General features: G+C 34.2%; 1 protein-coding gene across 9 annotated transcripts in view; it reads right to left on the reverse strand.

The window, feature by feature from the left end:
• The window catches only part of LOC125669810 (hormonally up-regulated neu tumor-associated kinase homolog A-like), a 94562-nt gene that overhangs the window by 3353 nt on the left and 66400 nt on the right, over nucleotides 1-24809 (reverse strand). For 4 of the 9 annotated variants that reach the window (XM_048904607.2, XM_048904614.2, XM_048904611.2 and 1 more), the window contains 6 exons: nucleotides 22967-23178; nucleotides 11636-13146; nucleotides 11411-11526; nucleotides 10720-10838; nucleotides 4553-4835; nucleotides 142-320 (listed from right to left, as the gene is read on the reverse strand). In XM_048904607.2, coding sequence (XP_048760564.2) covers nucleotides 142-320; nucleotides 4553-4835; nucleotides 10720-10838; nucleotides 11411-11526; nucleotides 11636-13146; nucleotides 22967-23178 — 2420 coding nt within the window. Of the gene's footprint in view, nucleotides 1-137; nucleotides 321-4431; nucleotides 4479-4552; nucleotides 4836-10719; nucleotides 10839-11410; nucleotides 11527-11635; nucleotides 13147-22966; nucleotides 23179-24809 lie in introns of those variants that run through there. The other 5 variants (XM_048904610.2, XM_048904609.2, XM_048904612.2 and 2 more) reach the window with 4 other exon arrangements.

Below are 24809 nucleotides of genomic sequence, written 5' to 3' on the forward strand. Positions count from 1 at the left end.
AATAGAAAGAACAAACAAGGTCAACTATCACCTATAGTGGTCAAAAGTAAAGGAAAACCAACCTTAATTTCACTGTGTATTGAGCAATTAATGAGGACTGAAATAGATTGTTTCATGGATGGCAAATGTCTTATCACCTACACCATCATCTGACTGCTGGTCGTCGCTGTAAGCACAGTCTCTACACCCTTTCCAACTCAGAAGGCACGACTTAGCTTGAGGAGATTCTGAGGAAACCACAGTGAAATCAAAGACCTTGGTGGCTGATGAGGAGGGGGTTATATGACCGGGAACAGGTGAGGCACGAACCTCTAAATTATCTGTACAAAAAGAATTGTACATACTTACTCACAGTACTAGTTCAGCAATCTCACAACAAGACAAGACAATATTCTCTAAAGTCAACAGTAACAAATAAAGAAATATCTACTACCATTACATATTAAATAACCAAGGCCCAAGGGCCACAAATCTCACCTAAATCACAGAGCCTTTACTGCAACACAAATAATGGTTTAACAATAAGTCAAGTCCTACTATTGGACCACTACAAACACTACATTTCTATGCATGTTTGTATATTATTTTCACATACTGCACTTATCATATTGTTAGTTAAAAAGAATAAAAAAAGATTCCATAGCAATCTTTAAATTTCTATTGTATGCCAACTCTAGCCCAGGACAACATAATTCAATGCTCATCACATACATACACATACTGGTCACGGTAGCCTAGTGGTTTAGGCGATCGCTTCACAATGACTGTTTCTTCACCAAGCGCCCAGCATTAAAAGTGCAAGTGATTGGTCTTTTGAATATGACCTTAAAATCGGAGGCCCCATTTTACGGTAAGCATTCATTTGAGGTTGTCATTGAAAAGAAACTTCATTGCTATGGCCTTAAGTGGCATGCACAGGTCCAAAGAACAGGGTACGATTGTATACATAAAAAGGCCCAAAAATTTTCCCTCAATAAAATGTGTCTGGAATTAACCTTAATCAGCATTTTAAGAAAGTAGAATATATGCCAGGTATACTATGTCAACAAAATCAGAATGATATTCCTAATTGAATAGCATTATGACATCATGAATAAGACATTTCCCGCCTTTTTTTCAAAATAAGCCTGAAAACTGTCAAATGTCATACAGATTATTGCTCAGGAAAAGATGTGCACATTTGTCGAGCAAAATGAAAATGATATATATAGTGTATTATTATAAGATGAAAAACATGCTTGAATATGAATTTGCTCGACACATGCGCTGTATGTTTTCTGAAAGGAAAACCACCTGAATTTGTGGATATTTTTGTTGAAAATGGCAATTTTGCAATTTTATGCCAACTTTAAGCTCTCGTCATATGACACAAATCATTTTGCTGATCAAACTGAGCGGGGTTTGGGTTTGCTAATCTATCCCTTATTTGAATGCCAGGGTTTGAGCTCCAAGTGAAATCATCGATATTTTGGGCCAGATGACTTTAGAAACTGTACCTACTTCTTTGAGGCACTTCTCACCTAAAGCTGGTGAGGTCTCCACATGGGTGAAAAATTCTTGAATGGGATCTAGGGTCTTGGCCGGAATAATTGAAATTTAACACCTTCCATGCTAATAAGACTAACTGTATCCTTGCTAGTTTTTGATATAAGAATTTTATTTTAAAATTTGTATATAGGTGCATGGATGTAAAATATCAGTGTATGATATATAGTGTTATGCTTTGAATGAACTTGAATCTCCATTACCAGTATAAAAGTCCACTTTTTCTCGTTCAGTAGTTCTTGAATCGACAACCTCACTGAATTTTGTAATTACATGTATCTCCCTTGGAAAAGGGATGTGTTTTTTCAATTGACATAGAAACTTGAATTCCCTTTACCCAAAAAATGCTTTTGCCAATTTTGGTTGATATTAATCTAGTGGTATTGGAAAAAAAATTATAGGTGAAAAATTTGCAACCCGAGCCTTCATTCAGGCATCTTCGCTAGCCAAGGATTTACTTTCCGCTCTGCTTCTCTACAACCCTTGGCTGCGTTAGCACAATTTTCGTAGCTTTGAGTTGTGTCCTCTAGCGGATGGAGACAACAAACTCTGTTTGGATTACATCATGTTCAACCAATGAAAATGCATTTTTCAACTACACTGTGTTGTTAAAATAAAAATGGATGTGCCCAGTGAGTAACACGATGTTATATACGAATCATTTAAAATCAATAAACGTACTTTCACAGACAAAGCCTAATGGCACAGTCTACACACGCCATGTTCTATGAAAACTGAAAATCTGATTAAATGGAAGCGTTTTGAAGACGATTACTAATTGTTTACACATTCCTTCGTCTTGCACGTGGTGTAACATAACACGCTGTCTGATTAGATGCAGGGAACTTGGCCTGCGTCCAATCATATGCAGGAAATTGTTGACATGAAAATTGTGCTAACACAGCTAAGGGTTGAATAGAAGCGAAGCGGATCGTAAACCCTTAGCTAGCGAAGATGTCATTTAGATGAACTAAGATTTAACATAGGTATTTTAAAAGTACTTTTGTGAGATATAATAGAAGAATGCATAACAATTCAATTATACAATAGTACATGTTAATTAACTTAAAATATAACGACCGAGTAAGAGAAATTCATTGGAGAATTTTCAATAAGGAAATGAACAGTTGTTGTTGTGTATATAATCACCATTAAACCCCTTGACAATTAGTATGCTTAATAGAAATTTCAAAGTTATGTTAAGTTCTGTAGACATCGGATATAGTTGCACTTCAATATCACAAACATCAATATCTTGAATACCATGGGTATACCAAAGTGAGTTTGAAGTCCCAACTACATTTTCTTTATTGTTTTAATGTGTATCTTGAACATTCAGATATCTCTTAAGTTTTTTCCTAATGGCCCCATCGAGTTCAAAATAGTGAGGTTTATGTGTATAATTATTATTAGTTATTACCAGATAATGCTGTACATGTACTTATCTCATGCATGTGGTGTATATCGCCTGTTGGATAAATTATTTTCTTGGTACTAAAGTACATATGTATGGTTATAACATTACGCATACATGCCAACTTTCCCGATTTGTGCGGGATTCTCCCGATTTGAAGCAGTTGAAAAGGCAAATCCCGATAGGGATTGCAAAAATACCCCGAAATCCCGATTTTCTAAAAATACCTCCCATTTTACGACAACAACCCCCCATTTCCAACCGGAATTTGAAATCCCGCGTCATTTCTGAACTGGCCAATCAGAAATCGGGACAATAGTCAGCAATTGCTGTTTACCTGTGTCGCATGGTATCGGGGTGGTGTATATCGGGGTGGTGTAATTTACCTGATCTGCCTGTGTCGGGGTGCTTGTTGGACAGTGCGAAGCATGTTTTGATAGTAATTAATCTGGAAGACGGATTTCAAATTGAGATATTCCTTACACAAATGTGAATGACAACGATGATAGTGTCACCACCAAACAATCGGACATTCCCGAATTTTGCCTCTCGCTGACAGCATCCAAAATATGCAATAGGTACGTCAAATATTTTTTCCCCAACTATAATAATAAAGGCTATCCGAATCTATGTATTATATAGTCTATATAGTGTAGTATTCAATAGACTGTGATGCGTAATTCGCACAAGTCTGTACTGAATTTTATATTAGCAAGTAGCCTTAATTTACAAGTAAAAACGTATATTTTGATGTCTTTTTTTCCCCTGGTAATTATTTCAGGTATCATGGGTGCAAAGGTTTTGTTCGCAAACTTCATAGCAGGGCAGATCACTCCTTTTCTGGTTGCAGGGCAGATCACTCCTTTTCTGGTTGCAATGCAGATTGTTCCACCAGACTCTGCAAGCCCATGTTTACAGACAAGCAAGATGGCCTTTGTAGTCGTACCTAAATGCATGTGCTTTAATTTAAATTTTGATATACAGACCAGCCAATGTTTATATGTAAAAGGATGCAACTTTGAGTATTATTTGATAATATATATGTGACTTGTTGTTGGAGAGGATTTTTTGCTGAATAGATGCATGATTTTATGTATATCTTTCAAAGTATTTTTTTTTTTTATAGTTTTGTTAAAGTTAATGGTCAAACACACTTGATGTTGTGTTAATATATGATCATACATGATACATGTACAATGATTAGATTGATATTTTATTTGAAAAGACAAATATTTATTTCCATGGTAAAATGTCGTGAATTTTGAGCTTTGCAAAAAGGTCGGCGCGCACAAAATCCCCCATGGGGATTTCTAAAAGTTGGCATGTATGATTATGTAACCTTGCAGAAGTTAAATCAGAGACTTACTGATATAGCAAGAAATCCAAGTGATTATGAGTATGAGGTAGATAGAGCAAGCCTTCCAAATACATATACTATTTCAATTTGTTAAGTAAAGAAAATCTAAACTCACACTATGTACATGGATATCCTTTACCAGTTTATCTCAGAAGATGTCATCTGTTAAAGGACAGTAGTTTAGCAGTATATTTAAAACTTTATACAAAAGAGTTCTTCCAAGAGAGATAACTCACCCGAAAACACAGGGATAGGGGAAGGGGAGAAGGCAGTCTCCATCTCACTACTGCTGTCATCTTGATTAGGTCGAAGGAGAGAACTGTTGCAGGCCAGCCTCGCGTGTCCATTGCGGGTGTCCACATGATGATTGGAATGCACTGAATCGTTGTTGTTTTGACCACGATGAGGATGACTGGGCTTCTTCTTCCTTAAAAACTGTACAAAGCCATGTTTCCAGGGTGAACATTTGATAAATTTTTTGGTTTCTGTGTTGTGTTTACCATTTTTGTCAGAACAGTTCTGTAATGAAGAGAAAAACCAGGCTTCAACAGGAGAGTCTAGCGGACGTCTTACGTATCAGAGGTGACAGTAACACTCCTACACAGAAAATAATAAATTGATAATGCATGTAGTAAATTTGGGATCAAGTTTTTCAATTTTCAATTCATTTACATAATATATACAAAGTATTACAAAGCCCTGTATATTCTTGAATTGAATCTATATCACTTTTATCTCTCCTTTAAAATGTGTTACAACTTCAATGAAAGCATAGACTTTGTAATACTTATCAATTGTTTAGTTTAAAAAAAAATCACTGTAGATTGAAATTGATTCACGTATTAGCACACATTACCTTTGTAGCTAGTAACATTTATATAAATATATATTATGTCATACCAATATTTATGTAGCAACATATTGTTATATACAGTACAACTCAATTATATCAATCTTTCAAGGACAGTAAAATCTGTTTTGTTTGATGCACACTTAATTCACTAAATGCAAACAGAATTCTATTATTTCTTCAATAAAACTGATAACAAGCATGTTATAGTGAAGAACTGCACAGCTATCTATATACATCACCTTAGCAAGAACTTCTGAAAATTGTGAACTTTTGACCTGCACATTTGAATGAGAGAGAAGGAAAGAGAGAGAGTGAGAGAGAAATATAGAGAAAGAGAAAAACCTGTATTAATTTTGTGACATGCATCAAATTTCAATAATAATAAGCATATAGGTAAAATACTATATTCATGATAAGCAATACATGCCCTACTGCAGTCATGCTGATGACTACAAATATTATGATAATGTAAAAAACAACATGTACAGGATGCTTAGTTTTATGTTGATGAAAAATGTACATTGCTTTCAATTATAAAAACAACATATTGTGTCAACTTCTCAACAAGTTCATATTGAAGTGCTTCAGAAAATGATTTGAACTAACAAGTAGATTATAAATATCTAAATAATTCATAAACAATTCATAAACTACAGTCAAACTTGCCAAAATGGTCACCTAGGCTATCATGCAGTCATATTTTTTCGGCCAAATAAAAATCAACGGTTTGAAGTGACACTTTACTGATCTAGCATGGTTGGTGGTCGCTGTTTTTCACCTTGAATTTAGCGTCCATTTCGCTGATCATGAGTCACATGGATCGAATTTTGGAATACTACGGGATTCTGAATGCTTGGTAATGATGAAGTGTGCGAAGCGAGGGGTAGGTAAACCGATTTAATTACATATGATAAAGAATTCATATACAGTTGGGTAAAGCAAATAAATAAATGAACTGTATATACATTGGGTTTTTTTTTTAAATTATATAAACCTAGGGAGTAAATGTGTAAAATTAAATGACTGCAGTTTCTTTCAAAAAGTAAAACACTTAAAAGTTTATTCTTTAAAAAAAACACCCAGATAATGAGTTTTGGTATTGAATTTGATATAAAATGTTACATTTCCCTCAATATAGGATATACATATAGAAATAACAGAATATTTTGTCTCCTTCTCGAGTCGAATCAAATTATTGTACATGATCAGTATCATGTAAATCCTTAAACCTCTATTCAAAGGTCACCTCTGTGCGGAGGTCACATTGTGTGTTTAATACAGGTTATATATAGTATGCTGGGAAATACAGGTTATATATAGTATGCTGGGAAATACGTAATAATTGTAAATGTAAATAAAAGATTTATATAGCACCCTATCAACACTAGTTCTCTAAAGTGCTTTCCAAATGTGAAAGAAAAGATAAGATAAAATCGATGTGCACTTACATGTGAATAAAATATTCATAGTGTCGGAATTAAAATGCATAATTATTATTAATATATAGCACCTAATGTAATGATATGATTACCCTAATAACATATGAAACAATTTAAAACAACCCTTAGAAATAATTAAATACATAGAAAGGACATAGGTATAATAACAAAATACAGGTTTTTTTTTGTTTTTTAAACTCTAATTAAGCATTTATATACAGGGGTTAGGAAAAATAGTGCAATAATGGACAATGTAACATTTGAAATAAACTAGAACCATCCTAGTGGGACTGATATATCTGCCACTGAGCACATTTGAAGTGGGACAGATTAGGACAGTGGATGGAAGATGTGATATGCTTATTTGACAGTTATGCATTTTGAGCCCAGGTGAAAGGGAACCATTTGTAACCCAGAAACCATTTTCCTATCTCAGAGTTCTGTTTGCTTGAATTTTGACCAGTCTATGAATGAAGTTTGATGATTTCAAGTATGTGAAAGAAATCACTTAATTGTTGTCCTGAACCCATTTTCCTACATCAGTGTCTATGTAACGCTTGACCAATGACCCAAAAATCAATTTGGGACATCCTCATCCCATGGCAAATCTCTATAGAAATGTAGTGACTCTAGGTGAAGAGGGTAATACTTAAAGGCTGGAAACTGCTTGACCTTTGACCTCTAAATAAGTAAGGATCATCCTCATCTCACTACAAATCTGTGTGTGAAATTTGGTGACTCCAGGTGAAAAGATAAATCACAATTTTGTTTCTATAACAAGAGGCCCACAGGCCATATCAGTCACCTGAGTATTAGTTAAAAGTCTCACTAAGCCCAAAGAGTTATGAAATCTAAAATAAATTCCTGTTCTGCATATCTATGCTAAATTCTAATATTCAGCAACAGTATTTTTGTGTTTTTAAAACTTAAATGTCCCCAAAAGTGCCTATACTGGTGAAAGGCTTTACATCAATACAATATGATCCATTTTACAGTCAAATTCCTGGTGTTGCGAAATTCACAATTTTAGTATATCCTTTTCTGATTTTCCTAAATAAGGATTTTTTTTAAATACTGTATCAGTAAACTTAAAGAAGTCTTTCAAATGATAAAGACAAATAATCACTATAATGATTTTGACCCCACCCTCCTTCCTGCTCTACATCACCATACATTGAATTTTTCTTACAGGTGTGCAGTTGTAGAGAAGATTTTTCAATATTTTTCAATGTATGGCAAATTTTACACTGCCCCTAAGGCCCAATGGGTGTAGAAGCCCTGAAATTTACAACTTATGTCACTCTTGTCTCAAAGATGCTTCATACCAAATTTGAAAAAAAAAATGTAATGGAAATTATTAAGAAGTTATGAATGTTCGATTAATTTTTAACACATTTAAACACTGACCATTTTGCCTCCACCATAATATCAACACCCCTACCCCTATATTAGGCCACATTCTCCTAACATAACGTTTAAAACTTGAAACTCACATTGTAGACCTAGCTGTCCTGGTCTTAGGTTCCATGATCATGTGAACAAACTTGAATCTATGATATGTGGGGATGCTTACATGTTTATTTGAAAAAAAAATGGGATGGTAGTTATCAAGAAGTTAAAATTGTTTAATTTTCAACTCACGACAGATGATGCACAACGGGATACATCGGATGCTCACCAATTGCAGTAGGTCACATAAGTTTACTCAAGTGCAGCATTATTTCTCAAATAAGTGATATATAGATGTGATGTATATATGTATATATTATATATATATGTATGTGTGTGTGTATATGTGTATATATATATGTTTATTTTTCCCCCAGTGATATCGTGTGTGTATTTCATGTATATTTTTTATATTATGTTATGTATTTTTTTATTCTCTCATTTATCTGTCTGTGAATATGTTTTATACAGGACCACAATGTAAACTAGTCATTTGTACTAATTGTGCTATCCTGTCTAAATAAAAGAATTTATTATTATTATTAAGTGACCTCAAAAAACTTCATATTACCAGGTCTGTTTTAGAATTGGCATATTTTGATAGTTTCTGTTTGTGGCAGATGCAAAGTAAAATCAACTTTTATGTATTACAGAAGGTTGTACATATATGGACAAAGAACTCTTCATATCTAAGAGATGAAAAAATAGTTCTAGAAAAAAATGGCAGAAACATCACGGCAAACTAACGACTCAACTTTATAACAAACAGGATTACTTCAGCTTCTCCAATGACAACTTCCCATATTTATGTAGCAATATTCCATTATCATCTGTATATGGTGTTTATGTCTCTCAACTGATCAAATGATTTGATATGCAAGTGCTTGTTCTGCATATGATCAGTTTTTAAAATCGAGGCAGGCTACTAACAAACAAGTTGATGTTACAGGGATTTCAACAGTCTCGTTCAAAGTCAGCATTTCGCAATTTCTATGGTTGTTATAATGATCTAGTTTGCCAATACAACCTGTCATTGGGTCAAATGCTGTCTGATGTGTTTCATACTGATTGTTAGGCCGTTCTTGGCACACTGATGGTCCATGCTGTTTGCCCAACTCTTAATTTTGTATTCCTTATAGGAGTTATGAGATTGACCACTGTTCATTATCTTCACCTTTTCATGACCTTAAGGCCTGAACATCAATTCATCCATGGGTGGATGAACAATATAATTAATTAAATATACACCCCCCTCCCCTAACACCAACCTGCAAATGAAATTTTAGTAAGGTAAACTTCTTATATAGGTCTGTTGGTAAGAAATATTTTTTTTTAATTCAAACATTTCTTTCAGCTCTCGAATTGCTTTCAAATGAAAATTATTTAAACTTGAGACAAATTGTACCATAAACTATATGTATTTACATTGTATTGAACATTATAGTAAGACATGAAAATTCTTTATCATATATTAAATCATTAGGAAAAATTTGTTGTCATGGTAAATCAATACAACAGAATTCCTTTAAATGACATATATTTCTTACAATATTAATGCTTTTCTCTACTTTGCAATGAAGAAAAAAAGGGTAAAAATGCCAAACAAAATTTGAAATAAACACAGAAGCATTGAAATTTTTAACACTCATTAAACAGTCAACTGTTTCCACATATCTAACTACTGGAAACAGCCTGCACATGATATATTTAGCATATATCATGTCAACATACATTTTATATAGAGGAGAGAACATCTAGATATACGTTACAAATAAAGGCATGACACTAAAGATAGAGCGTTTACCTTATGGAACTGTTATTAATAGGCCATTTGCTGCTTGAATGGATTCGTGAAAGAGAAAGAAGTTGCTGGTGTAATTTATTTGTGGTTATTAGTCCAGAGACAATAGGCGTTTAAAGAAGAGATTAGTGGTGTTGACAAAATAATTGTGTAGGACATACATTAATACTGTTTTTCATTTTTTACAAAAATTTAAATAAAATAAAAAGACAAGAACCCAGAGTATTCGAATTTGGTGGATTTATTAAAAAAAAAAATCAACTGCGTGATTTAATATGGTTGAAAAATGAAAAGAGCAGACTACATAAAAGTAAGCAATAAAGAAAATCTTAAGACACAAAACACTTCTTGTTTTCCACAAATGCTGGATAACTATCACAGACAATGAAGCTCTCAGAAAAGGAATATCTACCATTAAATACATGAAATAATGCTATGCTGTCTACCCAGACACCGGATGCAGTGTAAATTTCTAACAAGTTCAAATCAGTAGTGGAATCAGGGAAACCGTGGTTACCCTTCTCGGTTCTCTATAATAACGCTAAAAAATTCAATTGCTGAAGTTCTTTGGGTTTTTAGATGACTTGTATACATTTATCAAATTCCAGCTCATAAAATCATTTTATAAATAGCTATTCCACTCTTTACAGATATTTTTTCTCGTTCTCACAGTGTTTAAAAAGACTTCCAGATACCCCTTATATAGATAGTTCAAAATAAAACTTGTCACTGTGTCACTATGACACCTAGACATCCCTGAATCCACTACTGCAAAACTAAGTCATGATACAGATGTATTGCTCATCTCGCAGCACCAGTTATCTACAAACAGAATGAGGACAGACCTTAGGAAGCACTGACCTGGGTGTTCTTGCCTTTGATTTCATTGTCAGTACTGTCACAATTGGTTAGGCAGCGATTCCTCTGGTTGGGCTGGGAAATCTTGGACCCTTTGATTAACAGTTCTGTCTCTTGGTCTTCTAAAATGAAGCACATTTTGTACTTTATATGTCACTGTTCTTCTGGTCAAACATTAAGCAATTTCAAAAATAACAAAGAGAATCAAAAGCACATTAACAATAGTCAATAAATCCATACATACAAGTACTGGAGTTTTTGTGTAAGTATCTATATGATATCCTATTATGGGAGAAATCCTACCAAGATGGTCAATAAAGATTTTCAAGTGATACATGTAAATGGCTAGTATGTTGTCTTGAAGCAAAATTTATCTAGAATTTTTAATTATCTTGTAAAACATAGTTCACGAGTTTCAACATCTATCTTTAAATATATAGAAATTCACAATGAGTTTTACAAGTATCAATCAAATTAATTTTTTTTTTTTTTTTTTTCAAAAAATTTACCATGACTTTCAAATATCCTTGAAAATAAAAGAATAAAAGTAATCTATAAAATGTTTGACACAAGTAAAAAGATATACAAAGCTCTACAAAGCAAACACTATTAAATCTCTATCTAATACACCATTTAGTCAGGTAGGGCTAAAGCACAAGCAGGCTTTGGATGCACAATGGTTGTAAAAGTTTACCCTTGTCCATTGGGTGTATTTTGGCCTTGCTGACAGTTGAACCTTTCTCTAATCCATCGTCTGCTCTACTCTGGTCAGTCCCTGCACCAGCAGATAAAGGGTCAGCAGAATTACTCCTGAAATACCAATTCTAACACTTGACAAAAATTCAATGTAACATAATGTTACACAGACACATTCACTTTACTAAGTAGTGGAATGGTTGTGTTAAACTGTCGTACTTACTGACATTCTAGCACATCTGATTCCTCATTTGCATATTTTGTGCTTCCTTGCAAATTTGAAGGAGAGGATTTTTGCTTGGCTTTGTCAGACTTTAATTTTGCATTTTTCTTTTTCAGGTTGAGTTTGTAGCCAAAACATGGCAAGGTGGGGGTTTGCACACAGCTGGAAGGCGTCGTGGCTGTGGATTTCAATTCGGGGTTGGTAAGCAAGAAATCAAAGTCATCACTATGGAAGCTCTCGATACGAGCAAGAGGGGTTTTGAACATGTTTCTAGTTGGGGTATTGGGCATAGCAAACTTATACAAGTGTTTTGAATAGCTCTCTGATGGAGTTAGTGGACTGAGTTTGTCCTCTGGAAGATTTGGGTGAGTAGAAGACTCTGGTACATTCATCTCACTACTGGATTCATTGGCAATATCTTTGGCATGAACACTTTGTGCGACAGGGAAATTTTTCACCACTGGCAATTTTAAGTCTAGCTTTTGAGGTGTGCATATTTTACTAGGTTTCAGGTCAATCAAGGTGGTATTCACTTTCTGATCTTTCGAATTAATCCTCCTCCCTTTCAATGGATGATGAATTTCCTTCACCACTGAACTTGGATTCACCACATTTAACAAATTGGTTCGACTATCGGACTGGTCCTCAGAACACTCTATATCTGAAAGACAAACTACTCCAACATCCTGAGACATGTTTGGAATATTGCCATCCACATGGTCACATCCACCGCACGCCTCATCCTGACTATCGCCTTCTGACATCACCTGAATGTCACTCTTTTGCATAGTATAATTTTCATCACAAGAACCAGAAGAGGAATAATTGCACTCTTTTTCATTCCTTGCAAAATGATCTACGGTAGTATGAATCTGCCCATTCCTCGATGGAGAGATTAACCTGTTTTTAGGTCTCACAATTGCTTTAATATCCACAGAAGCAATTTTGGCTTCCACAGAATCCTGATGCACAGCCTCTAACAATGGTTTTGATTGCCTGGAATGTATTTCAGCAGTAGATGTGGTGGTTTTACTCACTAACACGGGAATGATTTCATCAGAATGAATGTAACTTGCAGAATATGGACAGAAAGCATCTGAACAATTCTGATCACTTTCATCATGCGATGAGTCATCAGTCACATCACTGCAGGATTTGTGCTGTTTCTGATTGGGCACCAACAGTGTCACAGATTCAGAATGGAAAGGTGTCCTGGCAGACCTTGGAGTTTGATTTGCACTGATTGGAGGATCAATCTTGATTTCCGGGTTAATGAGCAGTATGGGACTGTTGGGTTGTGAGGAACACTTCTGCTCCTTCATGCTATTTGTCCTCCGTTGCCCTGGGCCATAGGAACTGGATCGAGGCCCTGTCCTCCGTTTGGATGACCTCCGTCGGAGGGAGCGTCTGTTGAAGGGAGTTTGGGCCTGACCGGGAGATAGCAGATTGGGGTTGTCTGGAGTCCCCTGAGAAACAATCAGGGTTTCTGTTGAATGTTGAACAGATTCTGCCTAGAAATACAAAATAAAGTTTTTTCACTATTTCTGATACATACTTGCTTTTTTGAAACATGTAATACATGTCCATAAAATAAAAGGGAGAAAAAATAACCCTGTATGTTGAATCCACACTTTGCTAAAGTTATGTCCCTTGGCCACCATCTTTAGGGGAAAACCTGTAGGATTCTAAAAGTGGCCTTTGTAACTTTTGAGTTTGTAACTTTGTCATTCGACTTAAAAAAATGCTTGAATCTTTTATTTGGATTGCACCATGGTGGGGCCACTCATGTTAATTTTTTGTGTGTGAAACGTCCGTGAATTTACTACAGCATATCCACACCACACATTTGGTAGCATAAAGAGGAGAAAGATTATGTTATTCCCTTTTAACTTTTGGGTTGACCCCTGAAAGGGACACAACTCAATTTACTTTTTGAAAAGTTTGGATGGGACTACAGCACTGCTGCATCCTTGTATGTCTGACACATTGAAAGAGGTTAAAAAGCCCTATGCAACTTGAACTAATAATTCTATTAATGTGAATTAGTCTGGAAAAAGATTATCTTTGAAATTTTATTTTCACTGATACATTTAAATCCTACATATAACCATTATATATGTATGCTTAGAACCTACATGTATTCAAAAAGTCAACCTATAAATCATGGTTAACAAGTACGGGTTAAAATTTTAATTCATAATGTGTCAAGAATATGGTTGCTAAATAGGAGACTAGTATAATCTGTTAAATACTTAATTTCTATTGTTGTCTTGCCATTTTTATTTCTGATACATTTTTAGATGTTGCACACACAACTACAACACTAAACATAATACAGTAAATTGGACAGTTGTATGATATTTATACCATAATTATATATTCTACATTGTCCCTGAAAATATATATTTATGGGTAATTGACTGAATATTGTGAAATAAAAGCAGACTGAAGTTGTCAGGTCTGCTACAGCACAACAACCAAGGGCGGGCATACGTTTGATATTCATTCTGTGTAGAAATAACCTTTTTACATTTCATGATATTCTGTTGAGCGTTTTCAGAGGAATTGCATGGACAAGAACAGGACTGATTGACCGACAGACCGGCCAAAAACACACCCTCCACAACGAGTTGCGTGTGGTATAAATATGTTACAATATCAATAAGACAGAAGTTCAATGTATCAATTTTTGCAATTAGATTATACATTGAACAAGTTGTACTTTACATTGAAGTACTTCAGTATTTCAAAATAAAAAGCAATTCTCCCTAGTAATTATTCAAATTTCCTGTATGTATGTATATATATTATATATATATATAAGAATATATATATATATATATATAGAGAGAGAGAGAGAGAGAGAGAGAGAAAGAGAGAGAGAGAGAGAGTTGGGTTCTGCATAAACTCTATTTTGTTCATAAAAGAAACAAAAATGAGTATATGAACTACAAGCTTCATGCCGACATACTTTTCATGAAACGCTAATATGCTTCTTGAAATCAGCAGGCGTGATGAAGTGTCACACTTCATACTTTCATGTATTTTCAAAAGTTAAATTCATTTCTTTTATTTACATTCTATACTTTCATTTCTGTCGGAATGTACCTACACTGTATATTCATAAAGTAGTTCAGTATTCATATGTGCATCGTTTACAAACACAGCACATTCATGAGGAAATGTCTGTCAATAAAATTTGTAATTATATTAAAAGCAAAAAATAAAATAAAATAAAAATAATGAAAGATGAAAGAAAAAAGGAAATGTGAATATATGCTTTTAAATACCAAAATTTTGTTTGTCAAACTGTGTATGCAATGTCTTGTCAAACCAGATTTGCATTCTTATACATCTTCAGTAGGGAGCCCTAAAAGTTAGATGCATAAAAATTAAGAATCTGGGAGCAGGGTAAGAAGAAATTTCTGATCCAGGAGAAAAACACTTTAAAAACTGTTCTTATTTACAGGCCTGTGTTTACTGATATGGATAGTAGTTTTAAAATTGCACATGTTATAAGTTTCCATTCATTACTAAGAAAATCTTCCACAGTTATTTAAAGAGAGTTTATTATGTGAACATAGTTTTGCTTCTCAGCACATCATTGCCACTCGATGTACTTGGAAATAATTGACTGATTTATCATACCAGAAAGAGTTTATATTTTGTTGACATATGTTTTGACACCACAACTGCAATCTGCACATCCTGTCATTTAAAAAACCTTCAAACAGACTTACAAATGTAACACTAAAATGTCCATTCTGAACCAAATAAACTCTAAATTTTTGCTTCTTTTTTGTCAGTAATAGTGGTTCCCCTTAAAGTTGGGTTAGATGGCGAGGGTAAGACAGGAGTCCTTTTCTTTTATTCCCCCTTTTCTTTGTTCACACTCATTTACATTTGAAAGATCCCTCTCCCACCCATGTATATATTGTATTATTTGGCAATGAAGTGATCATATGATTATAGATGAAATTTCTTTTTGAAATTCTTCTGATGAGCAGTATGTATATGTATACCTTTTTGAATTTTGATATATGTGGAAATGTGTCGTTAAGGAGGTGTACTGTATATCATCATAATGGCTGACTTCCTTTTTAACCATGGATGAAAATATACATCAGCAATATTTGTCTATTCCTTTTCAAATTAAAATAATAGTTGAATAGGTTAGTGCGTCAACTGCTGAACTGTAGATCGTGGGTTTAAGTCCAGCAGGGGTTTTAAATTTTTTTCAGATTACTTTCTACCAAAACTGCATTTTTGACTAAATAAAGTGAATTTGAAGGTTTTAATTTCAAAATATTGCTCAAAGTTTACATTCACAAATTTTGCTCTAGATTCAAATTCAACCAAATTCTGGCACAAAACATCCTTTTGTCAAGCCTCCTGGTATTCAAGTCTGTTCAACTAAAGGGTCACACACTCTCTGGTATCTGAGATTTTAGCAGACATATCTAAAGTTGACCACATATCCAAATTTTTCTACCTGCAGTGGATTTCTCTGATTTTTGGGCCCATATGATGTTCTTTTAAAAGTTTTCATGACTATTTTGAAGGTGCCTGAGTAAGCAACAAGAGCAGGTTAATCCTGCAGACATTGATTAATGCTTATATTATACAAGATATCCTTATACTATACTATTATATTTAGCATGTATAAAATTTGACAGAAATTGATGTTTTAGCAAGTTAGCACAAATTTGATTTAGCACTTTCTAAAATGTGCTATATAAAAATATATATGCAAGACATGTAGCGATGTACTTGATTTAGCGATAGCTGCTTTCCACGAAAGGTGCTTAATAGAATACACAGCTGAATGTAATACATTTACAGTATTTTTTCCCCAGCATTGCTCTAAAGGGACTAGCATGAAACATCCTTACAAATCAAGGTTTTGTGATTACGTACCCACCACACATCCTCACAAGTCAAGGTTTTATGATAACGTACCCACTACATATCCTCACAAGTCAAGGTTTCGTGATTACGTACCCACCTCATATCCTTACAATTCAACGTTTTGTGATTATGTACCCTCCATACATTTTTGTGTGGAGGGTACATGACTTGTGAGGATGGGCTGCACCAAGCTCATGGAATATTGTTTATGATATCTCTATAGATTTACATATGATATCTCTATAGATTTACAGGCCACTTAAGGAGGTATGCTACAACGGAGAAATTTGATATGGGTGAAAAGTAGGGGATATGTACAATATTTTGAAAATGAAAACTTTCAAATTTACTTTATTCAGTCAAAAAATGCAGTTTTAGTAGAAACCAATCTGAAAAAACCCCTGCTGGACTCGAACCTGCGATCTACAGTTCAGTAGTCGACATGCTAACCTACTGAGCTACTCAGCTAGGCGTTGAGGTTCGAAATGAATTAATACACAAATATTGCTGATATTTATATTTTCATCCATGTTTTAAAAGGAAGTCAGCCATTATGACAATGTAGAGTACCTCCTTAAACAACTTAGCACTAGAAACTCCCGACACTCCATGCAGCCTGCAGGAGAGTCATGCAAACCTTGTGGATGTCATTACAATTTGACCTCTTTCACAAAAGTAGGGCTCATATGGGTATCTTATCCCAAATCAGTGGATAAATAAGTGTAGCAAAAGGATTAAAAAGTAGTGTATAAAACAGATTAGCTTGAAAAACCTCAAATCTCTTGTGATTATATCAAAAGACAGGGAAATGTGGGTATAAGAAGATTATGTGCTTTAGTCTTTCATTTTTAGTTGAGTAATTAAACAAACTAGAGATTAACATAATTTTGTTTACGGGAATTTGACGTTATAAACATTCACATAATCATATCCCAGACCTAAATTTCTTCTACCAGGGGGATCAATTTTCATCCATTTATTTTGTGTACAAGACAAATAAAAATGTATGAAAGGTCATAAAAGAATTGATGAGACTTGGAAAATTATTTCCATGAATACTTGACAATATCTGATTAATACAGGCAATATACTAGAAGCCTGTCAGAGGTATGCTTATGTTTCACGGTCAAGTATACCTTCACCTTAATCATCATAAAAAGATGGCACAAAAAATGCTTTATAATGAAGAAATCGTATCAAACTGAATACCAAAGCATATTCTGAAATTGGTTTCCATAAAATCAAGGGAACATAAAAAATGAAGAACAAGAAATAGTCCAGATTTCAGTGTAGTCTAATTACATATACATGCAGTGGTACCTTACAACATTTTCGGATTTCAAATTATGTCCTAATGAGACTTATGCCCCTCAAACTGGGGCATATTTAACCTTTTTCTCCCAGTGACTTTGTCCTTGATCTTGGAAAAGGGTCATATGCAAGTAAGCAACCTTTATACCAAGTATGAGGTTCTAATGTTTAACAGCTTCTAGCTCATAGCCAGGACAAAAATTTCGAACTTTATTTTATCAGTGACCCTGTCCAAATGGCCTTGGCTTTGGATCATGACACACCATCTAGTCATAAGCAAATTTCATACCAAATTAAAGTTTCTAAACACAACCCATTACAAACTTATGGCAGGGTCAGTAATCAGGATTAATCTGGATGCTTCACCTTTCGGACAATTTTTTGAAGGAACTGAATTTTCACACATTATTTCGTATTGTTAATCCAGAAATTGACGTTCCGGATCCAGATGGTCAGGCTTCACTTCAAAATGTATTGAAAATTGTATTATCAATCTGGACAGTGACTTTCTTAGAAGATCAAACTCGACAAGTTTAGTAAGATATAAACTGTAAATCATTTAATGACTTTTAAAGTGATGACTTAACAACGATGCTGATTGGATGAAAAATTCATTTGATTTCTTAAATGAAAAAAATTTTTGTCCAGATTTCATCTGCGCTAAGCACGCGGGACTACTTTTCTCTGGAATGCGTCTTCCTTTTTCTAATTTTAGTGCTATTTATAGAACGGTAATTTCCACACAAGCATTGTAAATGAAATGTATTCGTTTGATGCTACCAAAAATAAACACTACCAAAGATACGATACAAATAAAATACAAATTAATTTAAAGAAACAACACACATAGGCCTAGTGATGACGTGGCAGAATAGTCAACTTGATGACGTAGGACACTGACTGGTAGAAGTAGACAGATTGTAAACACAAGTTCCCCGTATGTATCGTCTGCTTTAGTTCGATAACATGACAGAGCAAGCAGCGACTTTTGATCTGTGACATATTAATGAAATTGAACTGGGTTATATGGGGGTCAACAAGGGCAGTTTAGATGAAGAGGTGTTAAGCTTTTTACTTGATGTTGAAATGGAGCAGAGTCGCATTCCACCGTTCCCAAGACACAACCAGTGTTCAACGTCTCCTCGAACGCAATGCAACATACAGCCAGTCACCACTTGTTCTCTTCCATTATATCTATTGCGGCTTTTAACCATTGCACTTTTAATTTGGTGTATTATTCATTTAAATCTGCACAGTAACTCTAACTGACCTGAACGCACAGCCAGTTTTGTTGTTGTTTTCATTGTTACGTATCTAGGTATTCCTATGCACCATTTCAAAAACGTTGATTAAAGCTTTTTGATGAGAGAAACTATTTGTTTTTTTATTCTAAAAACATAATTAAATGATAAGAAATAAAACTTATAATTCTTTATTTGATGCATGCATCAAACGAAAAATTGGATGGAAAACTTTTTCATCAATATGAAGTTTTCCATCCAATTTTTCATTTGATACATGCATCAAAGAAAGAATTATAATTTTCATTTCTTAAAGAAAACATAAGAAAAGCTGTCAGAGCAAAACAATATACCTGTCCTATCACACACACCCCTTCACCTCTAATGAAATGGTTACCATATCTATGTGATGAGATGTTGTACTGATACTTTTTGTACATTGTATTTGCAATGCTTATTTGTGGATCAAAATAATAAGTGTGAGTGGTCATATCAAAGTGATGGCAGTCAGTAATAACAAGCTTGAACGGTTTTGTCCGGCACTCCCAGATACGGGCTTAGATGATTAAAGACTACGAATTTAAACCTCTATTTTTTCAATGACCTGTCAGCTATTAGTACATGTGGTGCATAGTTTTGTATATTTTTTGTAGTCCTCAATTTTTTAAAGGGACTGATTCACGATTTTACCCAAAATTTTGTTTTTCACTTTTAATGATCAAAATCTACTGTCTAATGTGTTTGAAAGATTTCACATGAAAATTAAGGTTATACATCATCATAGAAGCTCATTTTAGAGAGTTTATTATTTGTTTTGTAAACAAAGATTGCGATATGTTGTTTACGAAATTTTCAAAAGAAATGGATATCGATCTAAGTATTATTATATCTTTCATTTTTCAAGCATTTTTGGGGTGAAAAGTGTTATCTAAAAGTTAAAATTTGTGACTATGTAAAATTAAGATGCATTATATTACAAAATCAATATTTCACTTGTTTGTTTGTTTACATAAAAAGATTCGAGTCTTTGTTTACATAACACATATTTAAGGCTAAAATATTGCTTTCATTCATGCATTCAGAAGGTCAAAATTTTGGCTGTCAACATTAAATGAGTTATATTTCTAATGTTTAACATCAAAAATGAAAAATATTTTTATCAAAAATCGTGAACCAGTCCCTTTAATAGAATATATTTTATTGATAAAACATCAATACGATTGGGCACAAGTTCTGAAACTTAGATGGCCTAATCAATATACATGAAAATATCTACAAGTAAATTGATATTTCAGTTTTAGTATATGAAATGCATGTAAATGTTCATTAATTAAATCTATTTAATAAAGCAAATTGTTAATGTTTATTTCTTATTACATATCAACAAAGTAAGCATATTCATTACTTATATGGAGATATAACATATTCAATTCAGTTATCTGGATGCTTCATTTATCCTGACGATTTCGTAAGGAACTAGAGTGTCCGGATTAACAAAGCACCACTGTATCTCTAAGTGGTATGGACAAAAGAATGGAAAATCCTTTATACCTTCTAACTTTGTTTACCTGGGATATAATCATTTGGTCAAGGCTTACTGAAGTTATGATCATGAAACTACTATGGCTATTTTTCATACCTTCAACTTTTTTCATAATAATCTCATACATATATTATATGCCTAATTTATGAAGGGGCATAACTCTGGGACAACAAAGCAGAATCCATCAGTTTTCAAACTCAGTCCATGTCTAGTGGTCCAAATTCCTTTGATCAAGGTTTCTTCAAGTTATCAAGAGACTAAATTGGTTATTGTATGCATTATCAAGAGGCAAAAATTGAGAATGACAAAGTGATTCCTGTTTAATTCCAACTTGATCTCTATTTAGGGGTCTCCAGCAACATTCCAAAATCTAAAATGATTTTACTGAAGTCATACATGCCAACTTTCCCGATTTGTGCGGGATTCTCCCGATTTGAAGCAACTGAAAAGGCAAATCCCGATATCGCGATCGGGATTGCAAAAATACCCCGAAATCCCGATTTTCTAAAAATATCTCCCATTTTACGACAACAAACCCCCATTTCCAACCGGAATTTGAAATCCCGCGTCATTTCTGAACTGGCCAATCAGAAATCGGGACAAAGTCAGCCATTGCTGTTTACCTATGTTGCATGGTATCGGGTTGGTCTTCCTGTGTCGGGTGTTTATTGGACAGTGCGAAGCATGTTTTGATAGTAATTAATCGGGAAGACGGATTTCAAATTGACATATCCTTTACACAAACGTGAATGACAACAATGATAGTGTCACCACCAAACAATCGGACATTCCCGATTTTTGCCTCTCGCTGACAGCATCCAAAATTTGCAATAAGGTACGTCAAATATATATTTTTTCCAACTATAATAATATAGGCTATCCAAACCTATCCGTCTATAGCAATGTATTATATAGTCTATATAGTGTAGTATTCAATAGACTTTATGATGCATAATTCGCACAAGTCTGTACTGAATTTTATAATTAGCAAGTAGCCTTAATTTACAAGTAAAAACGTATATTTTGATGTGTTTTTTCCCTGGTAATTATTTCAGATGTCATGGGTGCAAAGGTTTTGTTCGCAAACTTCATAGCAGGGCAGATCATTCCTTTTCTGGTTGCAATGCAGATTATTCCACCAGACTCTGCAAGCCCATGTTTACAGACAAGCAAGATCGCCTTTGTAGTCGTACCTAAATGCATGTGCTTTAATTTAAATTTTGATATATAGACCAGCCAATATTTATTGTATGGTGTAAAAGGATGCAACTTTAAGTATTATTTGATAATATGTATGTGACTTGTTGTTGGAGAGGATTTTTTGCTGAATAGATGATTTTAGTAAAATATTTATGTATATCTTTCAAAGTTTTTTTTTTTTTTTATAGTTCATGGTCAAACACACTTGATGTTGTGTTAATATATGATACATTTACAATGATTTGATTGATATTTTATTTGAAAAGACAAATATTTATTTTCATGCTAAAATGTCGTGAATTTTGAGCTTTGAAAAAAGGTTGTCGCGCGCAAAATCCCCCATGGGGATTTTTTAAAGTTGGCATGTATGTGAAGTTTACTTAAGTTATCATTCATCCATCCGGCTATTCATTATCAACCTAAATAAGTCTACCTAACTTTGTTTAGGTGACTTAAAAAGAAAAGGTGGACTACTCTACCAACGAATGAATGACCATCAACGAAATAAAACTAGAGGCCCAAGGGCCACATTGCTCACCTGAATCACCTTAGCCCATATTTAAAGATTTTCCCTATACATTCGCATGTAAAACTTTGATCCCCATTGTGACTTCAACCTACTCCTGGGGGTTATGATTTTTACAAACTTGAATCTGCACTATGTTAAGAAGCTTTCATATAAATGTAAACTTCTCTGGCCTAATAGTTCTTGAGAAGAAGATTTTCCCTCTATATATATCTGTATGGAAAACTTTGATTCCCCCCCCCCCCCCCCCCCAATGATTTTAACAAACTTGAATCTGCACTATGTGAGGCAGCTTTCATGTAAATTTCACCTCTTCTGGCCCAGTTGTTCTTGAGAAGAAGAATTCTAAATGATCCCATCCTATTTTTGTGATTATCTCCCCATTAAAGGGGGCATGGCCCTTAATTTGAGGAAACGTGAAAGTCCTTTATCCTAGGATGCTTTTTGCAAAGTCTGGTTGAAATTGGCCCATTTGTTCTGGAGAAGAAGTTGATAATGTAAAAAGTTTACAGATGGACAGACAGACAGACGGACAACAGGTGATCAGAAAAGCTCATTTGAGCTTTCAGCTCAGGTGGGCTAAAAAGTGAACTTTAAACTACCTCAGCAGCAGCAGATGGAAGTGGAGATTGTAACGGATTTTTTCGTCTCCGAGATCTCCTCTTTTTTCCTTCTAGCCAGGTCGGAGCACTACAGAGGGCCATGAAGTCAAATGCAGTGCTGACTTTGTGGTCGTGAGCTGCTTGCAGTCTCTCTGCCTCTGTCATCTGTGTACCACTGCCTTCTTTCTGTAGGCTGGGGTTGGAGGTAGCAGCTGTAAAATCAAATATTAACAAGTAAGTTTTCTTTACTAGATTTTTCGTGTTGTTAGAAATAAATTCTGCTGAAACTGCAAAAATTCCATCATCTGGGGTATCAAATAGAAGTATGTTGCATGTGGGCTAATTATTACATCTAAAACTTCAATCAAAACATTTCTATACATGTAAAAACTGATTTGACACCAAATAGGAAAAAACATACCCAACAAACTTGCATAAGTTTGCTGCTGAGAAAAATACTCCTGGTGATATTTCCCGATCATTTTGTAACACAGAAATCATATCTCATAAGGGCTCTCTTATACCACTAACCACTCCAAAGTCTTAAACTCTCTTCAAGAGATTAGAAATACACACAAGTGATTATGACTTAACTACAACAAGATTATGTGTAAATCTTCTTATTAAAGTCAGCTGCACCCAAAAACAAAATCCATGTACTGGTATGAACACACACCAAACTGTAATGTACTAATATGATATTTAGCAAGCATTCAAGCATAAACTTGAGGACTTTTCAACTTGGAAACACATTATTTCTATCAATTTCACAAAATTTGTAGCTTTTTCACAAAGTACACATCTATTTATCTTTTTCACAGAACACACACAGCATTTTTCAATAATATATAATTTTTTGTGACATTACACAATACAACTCACTTGCATCCAATCTTGTTTCTACAAAAAATCTTTGGGTATATTACAATGTCTGTTTTAGGATTAGCACATCTTGATAGTTCCTGGTTGTTGCGAGTAAAAATTCTCAGTTTGCTCTTATTTATTACAGCACGTGATATCAATGGACATTACTGTAGCAAATGAGAGATAAATCATTGGAACAATAGGGCATCAAACTGGGGACCCTTGAATTACTAGGTAGATAATCTAACCACTGAGCTACCAAGGCTAATATACAAAGTATGATAATATTGCTACAGTAAAAACTTAAACCTATTTCCAGAAATCATACAAGAACTCTTCATATTGAGGAGGTGAAAAAATAATTTTAGAAAAAATGTAGACGTCGCCTAAGCCCTTAAAATGCAACTCCATTCTGTATCAATAGTAATTCTTTGAAAAGTTTCCATCAGATTAGATGTGTGAAGTAGGATCTTTGGTATTTAGTAAAACTGGATAACTTTTAAAACTTATTGAAATTTATTTGATATGATGCTAATATTTTTAGCAAATAGCATAGATTGACCACCATTAGAGCTCAAGGTCGATCACTTTACAAGTGGGAGGTTGTATGATCAATACCCGTCTGTGGTTTATGTCGGTGACCCTGATCCAAAGATTATACAATTACCATTGGAAAGTAATAGTTTATAATGGTCTTTCAAATATCTTGAAACTGAGGTCTCTAGCATCATTAAAAAACCTGAGAGTGACATAGCTTCAAAGCTTAGGCTTAAATCTATATTTCTGTGTGATGTCATTGCAGACTGGTAACTAAAAGGATCCTGGTTTGAATTCCAACATTGCTACTTGGTTGCACATTGTGTCCTTAGACACGACACCCGATTTGCATTGTTTCAATCCTCCTAGATACCTACATTGACTGGGGATAAATCTGAGATGGACTATTGTCCGTCCAGGGGGAGTCGACGCCTCTCCTCCA

This window comes from Ostrea edulis, chromosome 4, assembly GCF_947568905.1.
Source record: "Ostrea edulis chromosome 4, xbOstEdul1.1, whole genome shotgun sequence".
In the NCBI taxonomy this organism is placed as follows: Eukaryota; Metazoa; Mollusca; class Bivalvia; order Ostreida; family Ostreidae; genus Ostrea; species Ostrea edulis.